This window comes from Dioscorea cayenensis, chromosome 5 (genome assembly GCF_009730915.1).
Source record: "Dioscorea cayenensis subsp. rotundata cultivar TDr96_F1 chromosome 5, TDr96_F1_v2_PseudoChromosome.rev07_lg8_w22 25.fasta, whole genome shotgun sequence".
NCBI lineage: Eukaryota > Viridiplantae > Streptophyta > Magnoliopsida > Dioscoreales > Dioscoreaceae > Dioscorea > Dioscorea cayenensis.
Genome location: NC_052475.1, coordinates 16,828,398 through 16,849,818, shown reverse-complemented (window position 1 = coordinate 16,849,818; position 21,421 = coordinate 16,828,398). Strand labels below are relative to the sequence as shown.

The 21,421-nt window shown below is 36.1% G+C and overlaps 4 protein-coding genes across 4 annotated transcripts; 3 read left to right on the top strand and 1 right to left on the bottom strand.

The window, feature by feature from the left end:
- Nucleotides 1-5,052: 5,052 nt before the first annotated feature.
- LOC120262162 lies at nt 5,053-9,855 on the top strand. Its single transcript, XM_039270233.1, has 5 exons — nt 5,053-5,502; nt 5,751-5,821; nt 7,832-7,937; nt 8,439-8,571; nt 9,496-9,855. The coding sequence occupies exons 1-5, from the start codon at nt 5,426-5,428 to the stop codon at nt 9,658-9,660; spliced, it is 552 nt and encodes a 183-aa protein (XP_039126167.1). The 5' UTR covers nt 5,053-5,425; the 3' UTR covers nt 9,661-9,855.
- Nucleotides 9,856-10,987: 1,132 nt separating this feature from the next.
- LOC120262438 (RING-H2 finger protein ATL58-like) lies at nt 10,988-15,526 on the top strand. Its single transcript, XM_039270541.1, has 3 exons — nt 10,988-11,520; nt 11,619-11,704; nt 14,901-15,526. Exons 1-3 carry the CDS (start codon nt 11,311-11,313, stop codon nt 15,253-15,255), a joined length of 651 nt encoding a protein of 216 aa, XP_039126475.1. The 5' UTR covers nt 10,988-11,310; the 3' UTR covers nt 15,256-15,526.
- Nucleotides 15,527-16,445: 919 nt separating this feature from the next.
- Nucleotides 16,446-17,489, top strand: LOC120261112 (phytolongin Phyl1.1-like). The gene has a single exon (XM_039268817.1). The coding sequence runs from the start codon at nt 16,668-16,670 to the stop codon at nt 17,388-17,390; it is 723 nt and encodes a 240-aa protein (XP_039124751.1). The 5' UTR covers nt 16,446-16,667; the 3' UTR covers nt 17,391-17,489.
- Nucleotides 17,490-17,648: 159 nt separating this feature from the next.
- LOC120261111 (putative pentatricopeptide repeat-containing protein At5g08490) lies at nt 17,649-20,846 on the bottom strand. Its single transcript, XM_039268816.1, has one exon. It carries the CDS (start codon nt 20,632-20,634, stop codon nt 17,857-17,859), a length of 2,778 nt encoding a protein of 925 aa, XP_039124750.1. The 5' UTR covers nt 20,635-20,846; the 3' UTR covers nt 17,649-17,856.
- Between the last annotated feature and the right edge of the window lie 575 nt (nt 20,847-21,421).

The window sequence follows — 21,421 nt, the reverse complement described above, 5'->3', positions numbered from 1 at the left end:
GGGGCAACGGAAGCAACCATTAACAACTCCTTACCAACATTGTAATTCAGCGACATACACCACACTTATTATGTCGTGTGTCGTCCTGTATATTATCTCTAATTTTCCATGTAGTTGTATATGTTTCTGCGTATTACAATATCTTTCATGTGTATTATACGCGTGTTCTGTGTATTATATTGATTTTGTGGGTATTCATTTACAATATCTTTCATGTATATTGTTCGTGACTTGTTTCCTACCTTATGTGTTGGCATCTGCAGGGAGTCAATCTCAGAAAGCCTGAATGCGGACATGGGGCTGTTTCTGTCCGAACATCATCTTGTAAGTGCGCTTAGTATTGCTTTATGTTCACAAACATCTGATGGACCGACATTGCAAGTAGGACACACAGTTCGAGAGTGTGGATAAGTTCAAAGATGCATTGCGCAACCACGCCATACGGCACAATTTTGATTTCACATTCATAAAAAATGACAGACTTCGCTTGACTGTGAGGTGTACTTCTCTGGATTGCCAGTGGTGTGTCCAAGCATCTAAAGAGAGGAATGATGAGACGTTCCGAGTAAAGACAATGCAAGCGACACACACTTGTGGTAGGGCCATAGGTACGACAACCCACCAGAAAGCCAATAAGAAATGGATCGACGACCGTAATATACAGAGACTGAAGGAGCGACCATTGTATCTAGCCATTGATATATAGAAAGACATCCTTCGAGAACACTACGTACGATTACCATATAAGCTTACATGAATGGGTAGGAAGGTTGCTCGGTTTACTATTCATGGTAGTAAGGTGAGTAGGTACGATTTGTTGTTGTGGTACGCCGATAAGGTGGCGAAGATGAATCCCGAAAGCATTGTGGCAGTTGAGAAAGACAGAGCGATTCAAATGCTCTTTCTTCTCTTTCCATGCGTCTTTGGTTGGTTTCTAAAAAGCGTGTAGACCATTGCTATTTGTTGATGGAACTCATTTGCTCTATAAGTACAGTGGGATTCTATTGGGGGTAACCGACAAAGACGGGAACAAGGGTATCTTCTATGTGGCATTTGTTATAGTCGACAACGAAATAGACGACAGTTGGACCTAGCTTATCACCACACTCGATGGGGCAATATACGGTGAAGACGATTATTGTGACATTATTACTTTCATATCAGATCGGTTGAAGGGCCTTATAAACTTGATTGCGAGAGTGTTCCCGTCATCGCCGCATGGTTATTGCCGCCGACATTTGGAGTCAAACTTCATGAAAGTAAACGCTAAACTTGTCAAAACATTGCGCAAGTAATATTGGGTTATAATTGTAAGAATTACATACGCTTACACAGGTAAAGAGTTTGATAACACCATTACAAAACTTGCGATGACATCGCGGAGGCACATAATTGGTTACTATACAAGTCTGACGTCAATCACTGGGCTAATTATTTATTTAAGGATATGTGCTGGTGTGAGATGTACTCCAACAATACAGAGGTATTCAATGCCTGGATCAAAGAGGCGCGTCATCTACCGGTGACAAGCCTAGTTGACTCAATAAGGTATGCTTTCATGTGTAATTCTCCTTACTTCCCTTGTATTATATTCTGTTGTGTGTGAAATCATGACATTTATGTGAATTAGGTTTTATTAATCGTGTAACATCGTCTTTGTTGTGTATTATTCTTTGATTTTTGTGTAATATAATTGATTTTTGTGTAAAATAATGAAATAACTGTGTAGTATACATATTTCTGCACACATGGATTTTACTAAGTGAGAGTGTATGTTTACAAGTTCAAACTAATGAATATGATGGTTAATAGATGCGCACAATCAAACAGGTGGGATACGCATTTTTGTCGGGAGATACACAAAAAGGTTGAATTGATTATTGAAGATAGAAGGTTCTTGAGGGTGGGTCGTTCAACGACTAACACTTACGAAATAGTTGACAATGACACCAATGTTGTCAGTCCCCTTCAATCGCTTGTTCACTTTCTAACGCGGCCGCCGGCTCTTGCCCCTGGACTTCTAATTGACCTTTTGTTGGCATTGCAGGATCCGGGTACTCGGCCTCAGTCGCCGTCTCAGGGGTTGACTTGTCGGCGCTGTGCTGTCCAACAATCTTTCGCGCCACCCTTTTGAAAGGCAAACCCGACCGAGGACGGGTACAGGAAGGAGGCGGACAGAACTCGTCTTCATGCCGGTTCACTACGTCTTCAACTGGCGAGGTCCGCTCGTCGGGCTTATCCCGCCGAGCATCTTTGGTATCACGCTCATCCATACGGGCGCGCGCAGCACATCGAACTCGGCAAGTAGGCGATGAAGTAAACCATGCACATCATCATCACCGCTCGGAGCATCAGCAGCTCTGTCAGGCCTGTCGGTCGTCGACTGCGGCCGAGACCTTTTTGGGAGATTGACTTCGGGGGAATGGTCCTCATCCCGTTTTCTGACACCTTGTCGGCTCTTCTTCTTTGGAACCTTTTCTCTATTTTCCGTTGTTGGGCCTGCTTGTTTACTTGTTGAACTCCTTGGAGGGGAATGCCGTCGGACCCTCTTCTTTGAGTCACCCAATTGGGACGACCTCACAAAAGTTTCCTTGGTCGTTCCTCCTCCATGGCCAATAAGTGCAATTTCCTCATCATTGGCTGGGACAAGAGCATAGATTTGCAAAGCAAGCAGGAGATAAGATGTCAACCTAACAATATATTACACATAAAGCTAGTATGTTAGACACTACTAGAGTTTATTACACAGAACGACATGATATTACACATAAAGCTAGTATATTACACAGTAATAGAGTATATTACACAGAATGGGACATATCTTGAATAGGAAGTTAAATATATTACACAATAAACAAGATATTACACAATAATTACAACAACAAAATAGACAGACAGTAAACGGGGTGTCCGACCAACAAATTAGCCAGCTTCAACATTACACAAGATTAAAAGAAAACCTTACCTCTTTCCCGTCGAGGGATTTTAAAAGCGAATCGATTGATGATGCTTTGATGAATGTACTCTCCCTATAACACAGAATACAGGGTGTCTGACCAACGCGCTGCTTCTTCACGTTTTCGATTACCTCGTAGAACCAGATAATGAGGGCGATTGAGCACCCTTTCAGGTATGCGGCGCTGTGGTACTTCCCCTTACAGCGCAGCTGCACCTGTGCGGCCGTTTTGGGAAGATCGTCCATCAGCCACCTATGGATGGCATGCGCCTAGGCGTAGTTGCCGATAGTCTTCAGGTTGTCCGCATACCTGGCCAAGAAGGTGGGCGCATTGAGAGAGGTGTTCGGGAAGAAGACGGTGGTCATGAAGAACACGACGAGGAGCTTCACAAAAGTCTCCTTTGTTCTGGACTTCCCTCGAACATGTTTGAACAAGTTATCCTTGATGGTATCGCGATGCCGGTTGTATATTTTGTTTAGTTAGGCAAGATTAAATTCAGATGAGACCCCCTTCCCCTCGTACCTGAAGGAGACAATCTCTCCCACGCATGGGACGCCCATAACAATGGCGACATTCTCGGGCCTAAACGGTAATATGTTGTCACCAATCTTGAACCTTTCGGATCAACCAACATATATACGGAGCAGTGCATCCACCACCCCCCTTTCTTAGGCCACGGCTGCCAAGTCCATCATGTGCGCAAAAAGGGTCCAGCAGAGGATCTGCCAGTGCGTTTTGTTCATTACTTTCTTCAATCCCTCTATCATCTCCACAACATGGGCTAGGTAACACTTAGCATTGACCAGAGTGGTAGCCATTTCTGTATTCAATTGAAATTACACAAAATGATCACATTTTACACAAAAGAAGGATATGTTACACAGGACATAATGTATATTACACAGAAAAAATCCAAAAACCCAAAATAATACACACGAAAGCATGAAATCCACACCGCCAAATGTCAGATTCTACACATGAAATCCACAAAAACACACACGAAAAGCACACAAAAGTCGACCGACTTCTCCTTACCTTTTTGCTTGTGTTTTTGTTTCCAGGAAGGCTCACGATTTTCTGGGAAGTCGAGAGTGCGAAGAGAAGAATAAGCTCGTCGGCGAACGAACAAGGAGAACTCAGTCCTAGGCACAAGAACAAGAACAAGAAAGGTTTACAGTGCGACCACGCTTATAAGAAGAACACAAAGAGTCACCTAGTCGGTTTACAGTGCATTAACATTTGGTTTCATTGAAACGCATGCTCATAGTTAGGTGAATTTTCAAGGTTTTACGCCCGACCCTTGCTTTATTTATAACCAATCTAAATGATTTTTACTTTTTGTGTGTGTGTTTTTTTGTCACCTAATTAATTTAAAAAAAAATTATTTTATCTCTTATTTTTAATTTTTTTTATAATTTAATCACTCAAGTATATACGATTAATAGCTATCACATGATGCCAGTTTTAAGAAATAAAATATATTATGTAGTATATCACATATGATAGTCATCAGCGATGTATGTTTGAGTGATCAAATTACAATAAAAACTACAATTAATGATCAAATCATAATTTTATAAGGCTAAGTGGCTTGAATGTTAATCACACAAAAATGTTGAGAGTTGTTTATCCTATAATTTTTTAAAAAAAAATTGTTAATTTTTTCTTTGACGATTGTAGTGCACTAAAAAGTAAAGTTTTCATTACTTGTTCTAATTTTAATATCTATTTTTTGCAATGAAAGTAAAGTTTTCATTATTATTGTGGTGCAATAATAATAATAATGAAAAACTACCAAAAAAAAAACTCATTGCACATTTTGATTTTGTTCACTTCTCACTCTTTTATTTACTTTTCAGCTCTTCTTTTTTTATTATTTATTTTTAACCAATCCTGTGCTTTTTTACTCCTCATCAAAGTTTATCAAACTCCAAACTTGGAGTAGTTTTTTTTAGAAATCAAAATGAGTTAGAGGGACCTTCTCCTACTTTCCTTTAAAAATACATAAAAAAAGTGCATTTTTATATAACACTTTGTTGGAATTCTAATTTTTTTTCCCAAAATAAAATCAAAGATATATTCGATGGATAAAAAACAATCCCTATAAAAAAACCATCCCTATTTCTTGCTCCTGGCTGGATCTCAGCTCTTGAAAGAAAACACGCAAGCGCCATTAATGGCATCCTTGGGAAAAAGAAAAGCAAGCCAGTGAGAGAGATCAACCGATTCCAGTTCCTTCTTTGAGAAATCACAACTGGGAACAAATTGGAGTGGGACGCACCGATCATTCCAATCCAAAGATCGTTGTTTTTATCTTCTTTTTCGTGTTCTCTTTGCGTTGATTCAGTGCTGGATTGAGATTCAGTAAAAAGCGCCGATCTTTTCTTTGATTCAGCCTTTGTGGTGAGGGATTCCAGCCTCAAAATCAAGTCTTGAGACTTTGTTATTTGGGGAATTTGGTGTGCGACATGGCGATTGGGAAGTCTGGTCTACTGTCTTGGTTCAATAAGAAGGTGATTGATCCACTCCTGCTGATTGTCAGAAGGTAGTCCTTTCCCCCTTGTTTTTCCTTTTTTTATTTGTTGTAGGATTTCATGCAGTCATATGATATGCTGGGAGATATATAAAGTTTTTTTTTTATATATATTTGGTATGGATTTGAGATATTTATAATTGGATGTAATACAGTGGTGATGATCCGAACTCCATGTTCTCTGCTGACTATTCAAATCTGTAATTTTTTTCCTCATTTATCTTTCTGCTGAGTATTTTTTGTTTGCTTTTTTTGTGTAGGGGTGCTGAACCTAAGCAATTGGCATTTTCTACTGCTCTTGGATTTACTTTGGGTGTGTTCCCAATTTGTGGTATGACGACTGCAACTGTACTGATCTTTGTGCTTATGGAGTGAATTATGACTTGTTTTACTTCTGTTTTGGTTGGGGATGATGAAGCTGATCTCTTGGCTGAGTTTATGAGATGTAGAATTTTTTGGAAATTTAGCTTCTTGAAACTTAGGTTGTGCTTGAAATTAATTATTTTGAAAACTTTGGGGGATGACAAAGTGAATTCATGCATTGCCTACACGTTCTGATTTCAGCATCTTTTACATCTATATGTTGCTCTTTCTTCCTATATTTTCTCTTTATTTATATTTGTTCAAAGCCTTTCTTTCTTTGTTCTTTCCTTTACCTCTATAGTTCTATCTCTGTTCCTTTTCATCTTGTTGTTCTTCTTATTGGTTTTTGCTCAAGTAATAGTTTTGTCTGGAGTATATTCTGTGCTGTCTCTCTCTTTCTTAACTTATGGTTTAGGTTAGAATGTATTCATGTTAAATTTTCTCTGCTGTTTTCTTCTAACTTGATCTTTGAACTTATCCAATAAATCAAGATTATTGTTTTTATTTTATTCTTGGCATTCTTGTTTAGGTTACATATGATGAAACTTTTGTTTAAAGAATGTTTAGTTCTTTACCATTAAAAAGTGGTGCTTTTGTCACAAAAAGGAGATTGAGTTTACAATCTGAGTCAAGGGATTCTTCCAGCATATCAGTTATTGTCTTTTGAAAGACTAAGTTTAAAACTATACAATTACTAAATAATTTTTTCCAGGTGAAATGACATTTTTAACTCTAAAGCTATGTTTGGGTTGTGGGAAAATAGTGTTGAAGAGGAGACGATGTGGAAGATTGTTGTCTTCTGGTGTTTACAAATGCTTATACTTAAACAAAAAAAATGGAGTAGTGAAATCTTCTTTTCTTTCCTCTCGACATTTTCCATTCCTGGCTTTCCTTCTATTTCCCTCATCTGAAACATTCTATAGAGCATGAATGCAGATTAGTATACATTTTATTTGGTTTTAGTGTATTCAATTAATGTGAATGCTCTCTGGGGAAAAAATAAAATTTAAGAGGGGCATAGCATAACTGGCATTTTATCCCCAATTTAATAGATTTTGTGGACGGGTCTTAAAACTTTACTACCAATACATAATTATATTGCTAAAGTTTCAGAGCTGGACCACTTGATGATTTTTAACCAAGAGTTGGTCATCAGGCATTAACTTCCAATTAACAAAAATTGAAACTTATACTCCTCTTTTATTTTATACATAAAATTTTTCCCTCATGCTATTTCCTAGAGTTTTGGAAGTTTCTAGACCATTTCCAATTTGTGGTATTCCAATAACCTGACTTTTGTATCACTTTTAAGTGGAATGTTGCAGGCGAGTATTTCCAGAAGGTCCATTCTCGGTCAAATAGTAATGGTTTAAAACACTTCATTTTACATTACGTTGTTTCAAAAGCCAAAGAATTCGATCCAATGGGCATTTAAGACTTAGTATTTCCAATTCTAGCAATTGGAGGCATAAACAAGTCTTGTTCCCAATGTGTATTTTTTTTGTAATTTAAATCTTCTTTTCCCAGTTTGTAACTTATTTAACTTCAATACCAGAACTCTCCAAGTTTGTCCTAGATACATTTTCATGCATCAAAGGCTTTAACAACCTTGGAAATATAAATCAGTTTTAGAAGAAGTTTAAAATGCTGTTGGTCCAGGTCCAAATTTACTGGATTGCCATCACTACTTACAAAAAATAATTATTAATAAAACCATATTCATATGGAAAAACCAATTCTTCTCATCATGAAATTTTATTTAGGTTTACAGTTTATTATTTAGCTCTTCCATTCTTTTCCTTTCTTGTACTTTTATGGTGATGGATTCTTCTCCAACTGTGATTTACATTTCAGTAAGCGGAGTAAATATGAAGAACATTGAGCAAACATTTAGTTATTAATTTTTACATGCATCTGTTTTCCCCCCTCCTTCTTAAATTTTAATTTGGATTATTTATTCTTTTTGGGTCTCTGACAGGAGTCACTGTTATCCTATGTGGCATGGCTATTGCATTAATTGGAAATCGCTGCCATACTCCAAGTGTGATGCTAGCAAATTTTGTTGCAACTCCAATTGAGTTTAGGTAATTCTGCCTGTGTATCAGCAAAATGTATCACCTTGTTCCCTAAGTGTGCGATATATTTTTCATTGTTGATGATAGCACGAAACCACATTTTACAGTTGCATGCCATGACACTGACAATTTTTGGACGACTTATTTTTTCAGATATTATTTATTTTCACCAAATTTGCTAAGTCTGTGTGTTAAGAATGTTGAATTTTTCTTGTTAAATCCTAACATAAAAGATTTTATCTAATGTTGAAGAAGCAGATTTGTCAATGACTCTGTGAATTTACTACAAAGCAGTTTATGCATAAAATCTGTGCAATTGTGTGTTTCTTGTGTTCTTTGAAGTCATGCCTGCTAATTTTATTATTTCGGAGTATCATCATCCCTTTAATGCTTTTGAATTTGATGGCCAGTATTTCTTGTGTGGTGTGTTCTGATTCCTTTGAAATTTGAGTTTGTTTTAAAAGTTAAATAAATGTCCTAAATGTTTTCTGGTTGTTGGATGTTGAGTAGTCTGGTGATACCTTTCCTGCGCTTGGGTGAAATCATTTCTGGAGGGCCTCATTTTCCATTAACATCGGATGCACTGAGAAAGGTTTTCACAGGCCAAGCCACAAGAGACGTACTGCTTAGTATCTTCCATGCGGTTGGTTCTCAAAACTCAGATTTTGCTTTCTTAACTTCATGTGATCCACGCTTTTGCAAAAATATCGTTTTCACTGATATTGTTTCACGAGGAGTTAAACTTCAATAACGATGTAGTTGTTTTATCATCAACCCACATGGGATCATGATACTAGTGGGCTTCCATGAATGCATATTCAAACATGTAGAATGGGTTTATTGAGTTATGTTGAATGGAAGGTATTAGTGCACTTTTGGTCCTTGAAGTATACCCAAGAATTCATTTTGGTCCTCATAATTTAAAAAGAAAAAAGGTTCAGTCCATTAATTCTTCTTTCCTTTTATTTATTTATTTATTTATTTATTTGTTGAATGAGGGCTCAAAATTTCTGTCATAGTTCAAACATAGGATATAAAAGTATAGATCATGGTCCAAAATTGCAGTTTTACCTAAATGAAACAATATAACATGTTTTATTTAACTAGTTGTATTCATTTTTTTTTTAAAACACCTCCCAAAGCCCTGTTTCACAGGGACATTGGACTGTTAATGTCTTCCAAGTTCTAAACTTTGATAAGGCTGTATTTTGGTCTTTGCCTCTATTATTTTCTATTCAGTGATTAGGATACATCTTGGTCAATTAAATAAGTTGATATATCACTATATGAGAGTTTTTGTTTAAACTCTCATAAGAATATAAACATATTCCATTTTCTAACTTTTTGCTATAATCCATCATGTAATTAATGTATGTGTTAGAAGTTGTTATCTTTTATCCCTGAAATTTCTGAAAACATGCAATCATATTGTTCTGACAATGCTCTCTATGTTTTGCTCTAAATTTCCGTATTTTCTTATTGAATGCATACAGATTATCGCTACTTGTGTTTATCGTCATCATTTAAACTCTTCACTATATCATTCTTATCACTTCTCATCATGCAGTTATTAGGATGGTTTGTTGCAGCACCATTCATTCTCGGCATACTTTATGTTTTTTTCTTGCCATGTTTCAAGTTCCTCATTCAGAAGTTCAGTAGTCTTCCGCCCAGCCCGAAAAAGCCGGTTTATCCTCAGGCAGAGATCAAGGTTAAAATGAGAAATGTGTAGATTTCTTTGCAGGAAGATGATGACTTTTGTTGGCAAATTTGTTTTACAATATCTGTAAATATTCATGCATCATTTAACGATGATATGTTGTTGTTTACTCGTGTTTTTCGTTTAACATACATCATCGATGGTGACATAACGATGTTGTGTTAACAAGCTTAATGCACTAAAATCCTTTGTTGGTATGTTTATGCATACTTTGATCTTAATTTGTTGGTTTTTATTGTGAAAATAGGCTTGTTGAGGACATGTTTATGTGTTAGTCCCTTGGTAGCAAAATTTTTCTGAATGGTTTATTATAACTCAAGTGAATTTCGCTTTACTATTAACTAATTGACCTTAAAAAAAAATAATTTTTTTTCCTTGCGTGAATATTTACTTTATTCTCTCAAACATTTATTTGTTTTAATATTGACGTAGAGAATCCTAAGAAATTGTATAATGAACATAGATTAATTAATACTTCATGATTATCCTTAAAAATTATTACTTCTTTTTTAATACAGTATGGTGAAGGTGACATATTTATATATAGGCCCAAAAATGGAAGACCAATTTTTAAATAGTAATAATAAAAATAAATGCATAATTATGTATATATTTTTTGTGGTTATAAAAAACCATCCTTTTTTTTTTTTTAAGTTTTATTTCATTTATTATAAAGTTTACATATACAACCCCATAAAAATTCCAAACCACCATTGCTTACATATACACCCTTGTGACAAAAAAAATAATAAAAAAAAATAACAAAAACTTTTTTAAAATAACTTTACCCTCATTTGATTACCAAAATTTAACATAATAGAAAATAGGATGATAAATTAAGATTTATTTTATAAAATCCATAAATATTGATATTTATTGCTCAATCACACAAAACACCACTCAAGTCCAGTCATTAATTCACCTCAATAAAAAAGATCACCCAATAAAGGTGTTTGACTCCTATTCCCATCTTAAAACTTTATTAATCTCTTTTTAAAAAAACATTATCAATATATTTTATTTCAATTATTTATAAATATCACTACAATTATTAAAAAAATAATAATAATAATAATAATTCCACATTATTCACCATGCTACATCTTCAGACAAAATATATAGAGAGAGTGAGAGCAACTGATCTCAATTAAAATAATAATAATAAATAATAATTCATAATAATAATAATAATAATAATAATTGGATAACCGGAAATAAACAAAAATCCTTCCAAAGTTCAGTATTCACAAAAAAAACCCTACTAATAATAATAATAAACTTAATATTTTTCTTAAAAATAAAAAATAAATAGTAACCAAACACAAATCCTGCTAACAACAACACCTCTTATGTTCCAATCTACTGACAAAAATCTCTTTCACTTTCATCTTCCCCTTTTTTGGCAATCTGATCACTGGCACTCACTGCCATTGCTTTTAGCAATCTAAGATCTATTGCAAAATTACCCCCTTTTTTCTGTTCAATTTCATGCTTTTTATGTGTTTTTCTTCAAGATGCATGAGCACATTTGTTGTTGTTCTTGTTTAGTTTCATTGTTCTTGTAGTGCAACTAATTGTTTTGCATTGCTGATGATTTTTGTTGTTGATTTGGTTCCATTGTTTGTGCTTTTGTTTATACTGTGAGATTCAAGAAGATTGGTGATGTCTTGTAGTTCTTCAAACCCTCCTAGCCATTGCTCAGCTGCTTCACCTGAGCTAAAGCTTTACCAAACCTTCATCTTTTCAGTTCCAGTTTTCTTTACATTTATACTTCTTTTCTTGTTCTATTTGTTCTATTTGAGAAGAAGGAGAGCAAACTGGCAGTCTCTGAGGATGAGAGCTTCATACTTGAGCAGAGCAGATGCTCCAAGAGTAAGGGTTGTTGATGTGGATGGAGTTTCATAATGTTCTGTTAATTTTTCATCTCTTTGTTTATTTGTTTATTTATTTATTTGTGAATGGAAGTATAGATCTCAGAGCCAGGCATCAAGAAGGAAGTCAGGGAAATGCTTCCGATTGTCGTGTTCAAAGAAAGCTTCTTGATTAGAGAAACACAGTGAGTGATCTTACATCTAGATTTATTCATGTTTATGTCTTGCATTGAATGTGCTAGGTTTGTTTTTACTGCTTTGGCAATGTGCACTTGTTGTGTTTTGAAAACTTTAATCTGTTTGTAGATGATGTTGACCTCATCTTTTTCTCCCTTGAGCTTTGATGGGGATGTAAAATAAGTCTTTGCTTAGTTCATGCTTGTTTGTCACTTAGATTTGGATAAATCTTTAAGGAAAGTGAAATTATGGCCTATTTCACCATCTGCTAGTATTTCTTGTACTTGCGCTGACTATTTGGGGATAATTGTTAATGTTCCATATTAACGCCAGTGATGCTATATCCAGTTAATTTTCCTTCCCACCTTCTTAAAATGTCATCATATTTAACTTACCTTCGTACTATCAAGAGTTTTTAAATGCATGATGAAAAATTGTCACTGCATACTTGCATTATATATTAATATTCTATTGATTTCTTTCAACTGACTAATTTAATTTTGTGTTCTATACTCAAATGATGAGGCAAGGTCCATAATTGTATCAGGAATCAAGAGAGGATAAACAGGTGCTCCTTGTGTTGTCCTGTATGTCATATTTCCCTGCTACAATATCTCTCTTATCTGTTGGTATATCCTTAGACTTCCAACTCGGCATAGAACCAGATCTTTTGAAACACCTTTTTTTCTTGTTTCTTCTAACAATTAGTTGTATGTATGCTTTAGGTCTGGTTTTACCTATTCCTTTATACATGTTCATCTGATTCTGAAAATGATCATCAGTGATGTGAAGTATCATTTGAAATATGGGAAGGTTTTGATCTGAGAGTTTCTATGTTGCCGTGGTCAGATGATGAGTTATGCCCAAAGATAGCCATTGAAAATCCTAGCTAAATTACTTTACCTGTTTAATAGAACCGATGTAGAAAGAAAAAATAGAAGCCTGTCATTTATGCTTGAAGATTGTTAAAAAAATTTTGCTTACAAAGAGGATTTTGTATCAAACATTTTGCTCTTGGACTGTTTTGGATACTTCAATGTGTAACAGAATTTAAAATCTTAGCCTTTTGTTGTAAATATGGCCATATTATTTGTGTGCAAGTCTGCCTTTGTTTGTATATTTATTCTACTTTGACTGAATGAGGTTTTCATAATTTTCAACTTATTAAGAGTATGGTTGAAGAGTGAGTTAGCATTCATAGTTTCACAACTTCCCATAATATTCACGTACAACAACATAACAAGCCGTTAGTTCCAACTATTTGGGGTAGGCTGCATAAATCTTTCCCTTCCATGTTACTTCATCAAGGGCCAAAAGACTAGATCAACGAAACTTAGATATGTCATTTTATAAAGTTTTTGCTAAAACGCTTTTTACGTCTTCTCCTACGACCATTCACTTGAAGAGCTTCCACCTTACTTATAGGGCATCTACCAGTCATCTAAAGACATATCCATACTATCTTAAGCAGTTCGTTCTTTACTTGTCAGTAATAGGTATTGCTCCTAACATATTTTAGATAAATTCATTCTTTAATTGGTCCTTCCTAATAATGTTTGTCATCCATCTCAACATTCTCATCTCAACCATGCTTATCAAAGTTTCTTATCCGCCCAACTTTCTGCCTTGTACATCATAGTTTGCTTAACAACAGTTGTATAAAACTTACCTTTCAATGTAAGAGGTATTATGTAATCATGTAAAACTCTAGAAGCTCCCTATCATTCTACTAGGCTTACTTTAATACTATTTGTGACATCTTCTACAACTTCCCTGTTTTCTTGGATTATAGAGCCTAGGTATTGGAAATTTCTACTTCTATCTATCTCAGTATCATCTATCCGAACCCTCCTTTATTCTACTTGCTTTGTTACTAAAATTATGTTCCAGATATTCTATCTTTACCCTACTTAACTTGAACTCTTTACTTCTAAAGTGTTTCTCCACATCACTAACTTTAAGTTGGCACCTTCTCTACTTGCATCAACTAAGATCTCATCATCGCCAAATGGCATGTGGGTTTTGTTATTTCTTAAGTATTACTTGCTATAATTTAACACATTTATGTAACTATGAAACATGGTTTTCAAGACTCTTATTTTCATGCAATCATCTTAAAAAAGAGGTTTAGACTGTGGCTCCATGTTATTGGTATTGAAAATATGTACTAGACCGTTTTGTTCAAACTTCAGAGCACATATATATAAAGATTCAACAAATTGAAGATGGCTTTCTCCAAAATAACCTTTATTTCTGCCATATCACACTGCCTAGATATATAGTAGTTCAGAGCAGACTCCATGAGGCCAAAATTGAAGTGTTTGAAATGTTTAATGTGAACTTAAACTAGAATACGGTTTGTAGGGTTCCTTATGGAAATATAATAAATGGTTTTCATTATTTTTATTGTATTTAAGTTCATGGAATTGAGGATCAGTAATCTATGTATCCAAAAATAACAGTCAATCTTATGATTTTGCATCTGCATTATTCTGTTAGGTTTTATAGAATGGATGTAGAGGACAACCATAATTGATAGTTTTATGGAAAATATTGGTTTCTAATTGTTTCTACTAGTGAATATCTGGTTGCTGTTATTAGTGTTTTAATTCATCTTCTTTTTAATTCATTGCCACTAGTAAATGTTGGCATGGATATAAAAACACAATTGAGAAGTGTTTAATCGGATGATTTATAAAACATAGGTAAGATGGATGTGGTATCTCTAGAGAAAAGAGAATGTCTTAACATTAGATGATAGAAGCACATGAAAATATGCAATGTTTGATTATGGATGTCTTTGTTAGTTCCACCATCGACCCAGTTGTCATTCTTCATTTGTACCAAAATGAAATTGCCAATTTATTTGAGATAATAAATGATGCCAAATTTCGAAGTTTTGGATAAAGACTAAATTTAGAATCAGTTACCATACTTCTATACTTTTCAGATAGAGTAATTGTAGTATGATCGAAGATGACTGGTATGTTTTTTGTTGAAAAATACACACACAAATGTATCTACATATAATCAGCTGAATTTATTGTAACAATCTCATCGCTTGACGTGAAGGAATAGAACATGGCCATCGAAAACCTTTTATCATACCAATCAAATATGACAATTGCCTTTTGTATTCTATTCTGTTATTCTTTATCGCGTAACGAAATCTTTTCTCCAAAGAATTAAACCACTGTTTTTCAGATGTTCTGTCTGCTTAAACGACTACCAATCAGATGAACAGCTTCAGAGAATACCTCATTGTGGGCATACCTTTCACGTGGATTGCATCGATCATTGGCTCACCGCGAATACCACGTGTCCCCTTTGTCGAGTCTCTCTTCTTCCAGAAAACAAAACAAAAGCCGACCTCACAAACAATGAAGGACAAATCAATGCGGTGACAGAAACCGAACAACAATCCTCCGAAAGACACATAAACGACAGAGTTCTGCAAGACAACCAAGTTGGCTCTGTATCAATAAGAAGAGAAGTCTCCGAGTCAGTTGTTATTGATGTTGAAACCAGTGATGCTGCTGAGGTGAACCAAAGAGTGTAAACAATCAGTTACCAATTGTAAATTCTTTAGTGTCATGACTTGCAAATGACTTGGTTTACTTCCATCTATCGGCAACAGCTCTATATCATGTATTGCTCGAAATACTAGTGTCGAGTGTCGTGTATGTAAATAAGACCATGTTTGTCTGATTTTTTTACTTTGCGAGGCGATTTTCTATGTATAAACAGGTGTGAAACTGCAAGAAATGTCAATACAAAGACTGTATCAAACCTGCATTATGCACGACAACGATATATTGAATTTTCTTATCGATTGCTGTTGAGTTTTTTCTGTAAGATATTCATTCAAAGAGTTAATAATTTTGGCTTCACTAGCAAAGTGTCGAACTTGTTTGTTTGATATCAAACAGTAGACGGAGAAGATTCCTTTATTCATATCGACATTATTGTTCGCGAACTTATCGGTTAATTTGAAAGATTGTTTGTTTCTGTCTGTGATGCATAAATTAGGTTTTGTTGCTATCAGTGGCATAAAATATGGATCACTGTCTTGCTTGCTTGTGTTTATTGCATACTTTATTTTGACCAACTTGTGCTTCATTCATACTCATTCATATTGTTAGATTTTGCACTTCCATTTCATCCAAGAAAATGAAAAGATATAAATAAAATACAAGTACTTACAAGTACTAATAAAAAAATTTTATCAGTTCTTTTCTCAATAAATAAAAATAGGAAAAAAAAAAACTTTGATTACTTTGTAGATAAATTAACCAGTGAAAGAGAAATGAAATATGGACCCCAAATCTCATAATTTCTATGAATTTTTAATAATTTTATTCTCAATAACAATCACTAATCATAATATAAAGATGAGATAATGACCTATCTATCATTCAAAAGCATAACAACATTTCATTCATTTGAGAGCATTTTTAGAATTTACTGAAATTATTGCTCTATTTAACTAATCTTGCTTATTTTGACATAAATTCACATTTTTAACTTGCATGAATTTAAATTAAATTTTCCATTAAATTCACAACTCAATTGATCAAATTAGATATATATCAAATAACAAAGTTAATTATATCTTGCTAAAATATATATACCATATATATATAAATGAATTAATATTATTTTTTAAAAAATAAATAAATTTGCAGCAATACCCCCAACAATCTCAACTATCTACAAATACACCACAAAATTATCTAAATAATGAAAAAGAAGCAAACAAAGCGAAGCAATACCAGGCTTCATCTTGGCTTCCAATGGATCTGATCTGAATCTCCAATTCAGCGATTCCAAACCCTAACCCTAATCCAAGAATTCCAAACCCTAGAGATTAGGTTTTCGATTTCAGATTGCTTCCACTGCGAGCTTCTTTTCAATCCCTGGATTCGGATGGTGGTGTAGGTCCAAACACTATTAGAAGAACTCTGAGCGGCGATGGATAAGGCTCCCATGGCGTCTTCCATACCCACCACGGTTTACTGCTCCGTTTCCAAGGCCGGCAAGGTCCTCTACTCCTACAATGGCGGTGACCGTGAGCTGGAGACGCTCGCTGCCCTTTGCCTTGAGAACGCCCCGAATTTCCATTCATGGTACTCTCACACTGTCGGAAACCGCACCTTCGGCTTCTTGATGGACGAGGGATGCATCTACTTTGCCATCGTCGATCCCTGCGACAGCAGCGCGAGCGTTCACCGATTCTTGCAGCTCATCCGGGATGGATTCAAGAAAAACTCAAAGAATGGATTGCAAGATGAGCTTTTTCCGATTATCCGCCATTTAATGGCGTCGCTGGAGAGCGTGAATAATCCGGTGGTGAGTGCTGAGGAACGGTCACTGGAGGTTTGGGTTTCCATTGATACATCGCCGTCGACGAAAGCGCCGTTGTTGGGGAAGCATGATAAGAAGGGAAAGATGAAGGAAAGAGTGGTTGAGGTTAGGGATAGTGAGGAGGAGCATGTGGATAGAGTGAGGATTGATTCATCCCCGGAGCAGCCAGTGCATGGGTTTTCGCTGCAGAAGAGTGCGTCAATGAGGGCAAAGGGGCAGAGGTTGTGGTGTAGGCATGTTAAGATTGTGGCTGCCATTGATGCATTCCTTTGCTTGTTGCTGTTCGGCATTTGGCTTGCTGTTTGCCGAGGTTTTCATTGTGTTTCATAAGAACAGTCTGCGGATTTGCTTGTATATATATACATATGCTGTACATCTTGCTTCTGATTTCCAACTTGATGTTGCTGCTCAGTGTTCGTTTGAATTCAATCTGTCTTTGTGTTACATTGTTCATGTTGAGTGCTGGCCTGCCTGGTTTGAGATTAGCTAACATTTCTAGCAGCATTGCAGGCGATTTGTTACTAGTTATGAGTTGCAGCTGAATTGTGTTGAAGTTTGGTATTCATGGATGTTCATTGGATTTCAACCAGGTACCAGGTACCATGAATTTCAGCAGCTTCTCCGGGTGTTAATTTCTGTATATATATATATATATATATGTATGAGTACTTTGATGATTCGAAGATTTAGTCTCAAATTCACAACTTGATGTCCGGCTTCAAGTTCAACTGATTTCAGGATAAATATATCAGGACGAACCTTTTGCAACATTTGATCTAGTAGATGTTGAACCAATTCAGAAAGAAGGACAACCATCTATTGCTGATGAATATAGTTCTTTGATCTGTTGATCCAGAGTTACAAGAATATCATAAATGGAGGACCTGTTTGGATGAGAGAGATCAGCGGCCACAAAGACATGCCTTTTGCTATCAACTTCAATCCAACTGCACCCCGCTGGTTTCTTGAGATCCTTGGCTTTCATCATCTTCCTCATCTGCTCAACACTGTTCCATTTCCCTCCTGCGGCATATATGTTTGACATCACCACATAATTTCCGATATTTCCGCCCTCTACATTAAGTAAGTTATCTGCTGCAAGCTGTCCAACCTCAACCTCTCCGTGCATCTTGCAAGCACCCAGCAGACTGCCCCATACACTTGCATTCGGCTTGCAAGGCATGTCCATTATGAATTCATAAGCTTCTCGAAGCCTTCCTCTCCGAGCAAGAAGATCCACCATACATGCATAGTGCTCCATTGTGGGCCTAATGTTGAATGTCGTATCTATCGATCTGAAAAGTTTGCATCCTTCATCCACCAAGCCAGCATGACTGCATGCTGAGAGTAATGTTGTGAAGATAACATGATCAGGCTTTATGTTCAACTCAAGCATGTCAAAGAAGATAATGAGTGCTTCTCCTGCCATTCCATGCATGGCATAACAGCCAATCATCGCAGTGAAGGTGATTAGATCCTTTTGAGGACTTGTATGAAATAGCTTGTATGCATCATTTACACTTCCGCATTTTGAGTAAGCATCAAGCAGAGCTCCTTCTAGTTGAAGGTCATCAAAAGAAGCCCTAGCTTTGTACCCATGGCATTGCCTTACTAAGCAGACGGAGGCTAATCGAGCACAAGCAGGAAGGATGCTCATAATGCTGACTGTATCAGGTCTCATGCCTTTGGCTTGAAACTCCCTGAACAGACATATAGCTCTATCATTGAAGTCATGTTGAGCGTAACCTTGAACCATTAGATTCCAAGAGGTGAGATCTCTGTCACACATATCATTAAATATCCTCTCTGCATCATCTGAAAAACCATGCTTCAAATAACCGGAAATCATAGTGTTGCCTGTTATCACATTCTTTCCTGTCAAACTCATGAAGATTCTAAATGCACTCTCAATGCTACCGCACTTAGCATATGCATCAAGTATTGCATTTCCAACAGTTAATTTGCTTATAATACCTGTTCTCAAGGAATAGCCATGAACTTCTCTAACCTTTTCAATACCAAGAAAAGTGCTTCCCTGAAGAACACTTAGTATGGTTACCGAGTCAGGTTGAACTCTTTCATTACTCATTTTATTTAAAAGTTCTGCAAGCTTCTCCCATTGGTCTTTATCTGCGTAAGCTGTCGTCATAGAATTCCATGATATCAAGTCCCTCCTTTGCATCCCCATGAAGGTCTTTAGTGCGTCATCTAGTTTGTCGCATTTGGCATAAAAACTAATGAGAGCATTTCCTATTGATGTTTCTAGACAGAGCTTTGGATGCTGAAGAACATAATTGTGGATTTTCTTTCCTTCTTTGACATTGTGCAACTGAGTGCAAGCTGAAAGCACACCTATGAGAGTGATTGAGTCGGGCTCCATCCCAGTTAAAAGCAATTCATGAAGCAATCCTAGTGTCCTCAGTGGGTGTCCATCCATGGCATATCCAGTGATCATAGTGTTCCAAGACACAAGATCTCTGACTTCCATGTTCGCAAAGATGGATTCAGCAATACACATATCTCTGATTTTGGAATAATATGTCAGCAGTGCATTGTTAGAGGAGAGATCATTCTCTAAGCCAGAATGCAGCACATAAGAATGGATCTCCTTTCCACAGAGATAGCCATTCTCTACAAGTGCACAGATGGGAAGAATAGTAGCAACTGTGGCATGATTAGGCTTGAAACTGCTGGAGATCATCTGCTTAAACATTTGAAAAGCTTCAGCAAAGAATCCCTGTTCAGAATACCCAGAGATCATGGAATTCCAAGAGATGACATCCTTGCAACCAATGTGATTAAAAACATAATGTGCCTCGTCTCTGACACTGCCGCATTTTGCATACATAGACAAGAGTGCATTCCCCACCAGTGTCTCAGATTCTAAACCAGTTCTGATAGCATAAACATGGACAATTTGCCCAGACTTCAAACTCCTCATCTTTGCACAAACAGGGAGAACAACCGCAATGGTTATCGCAGTTGGCTTAGCATCTTCATCTCCTTGGGCATGCATCAAACAAAAGAGATTCATCACTTGCACATTAAGCTCGGCACGGGCATATCCAGATAACAAGATGTTCCAGGAGACAGAGTCCCTCCAATCCATTTCAGCAAATAGCCGATGAGCATCATGCAACTCATCAAACCTGGCATACATATCCATCAGTGCTTTCGCAACAGCTGCAATCATCACATAACCACCTTTAACAGCAAATCCATGAAGGGACCTTCCAAATCCATGAAGCAAAAGCACAGCAGATGACTTGACAACTGCGGCCAACGCAAGACAATCCGGTCTTACCACATCACAATGCATCCGGTGAAAAACTATAACCGATTCATTGTATTGATGATTCATCGTGCAACTCCTAATCAATGCATTCTGTGCTCTATAATCTCGGTCAGGCATTTTACCAGGCACCTGGTATGCATCCAAGTCATGGTGCATGTCTTTGTCTGGATGATGCATTTTTTTGAAAGATTCATGGGTGCATTTTAGAGCATGGAAGGATGAGAACTTGGAATTCAAATGTATGATGGAGATGAGTCTTAGGCAGGTGTGTGGAAGCATCAAATTGGGAGGAGAGTTCAACAAATGGGAAGGGATATGTTTGAATCTCAATTCAATCAGAGCAATTGAAGAAGAGTCCTTGACAGGGAGTTGATGTTTTTCCCTTTGGGGGGGGGGGGTTGATTTGAAGGTCTTCTGGAATTTTTGCAATAAACCCCCTCAGTTTTGCCTATTTTGCATGATTCCAATTAGGGTTTTTTCTTTTTTGGGCTTATATATCCTCTCAATAATAATAAATGTTTTGCATATCCTTAAAAAGATATGTATTTTTATCCTTATACACTATTATAATATATTATTATATATTAATTGATAATATATATATAAGGGCCATGTATTCTAGGAATGTGCGTAGATTTTGAATCTACTCACATCTTTAAGGGTCATTGGATTAAATCCAGTGACCCTTCTATACGCAACATTTTTCTTCTCCTTTCTCACCGATCCCTCTCAAATTATTAAATGCCCTCACCTATCACCTCTCCCCTCAAATTAATTCTTTCTTTTATTTTTTATTTTTGGGTGGTCATCATTCGCAAACGGTGAATTGTAATATATGTTCATCTGCATTGTGATATGTATATATATATATGCATGTATATCTTAAAAAAATTTGTAATGTTATTAAATTAATATTTTTCATGTACATTCTTAAAAAAATAAGTTGATTTTATTTATTATATTTAAATTTTAAAATTTTTTAATAGTGATTTGAAGGTCTTCTGGAATTTTTGCAATAAACCCCCTAAGTTTTGCCTATTTTGCATGATTCCAATTAGGGTTTTTT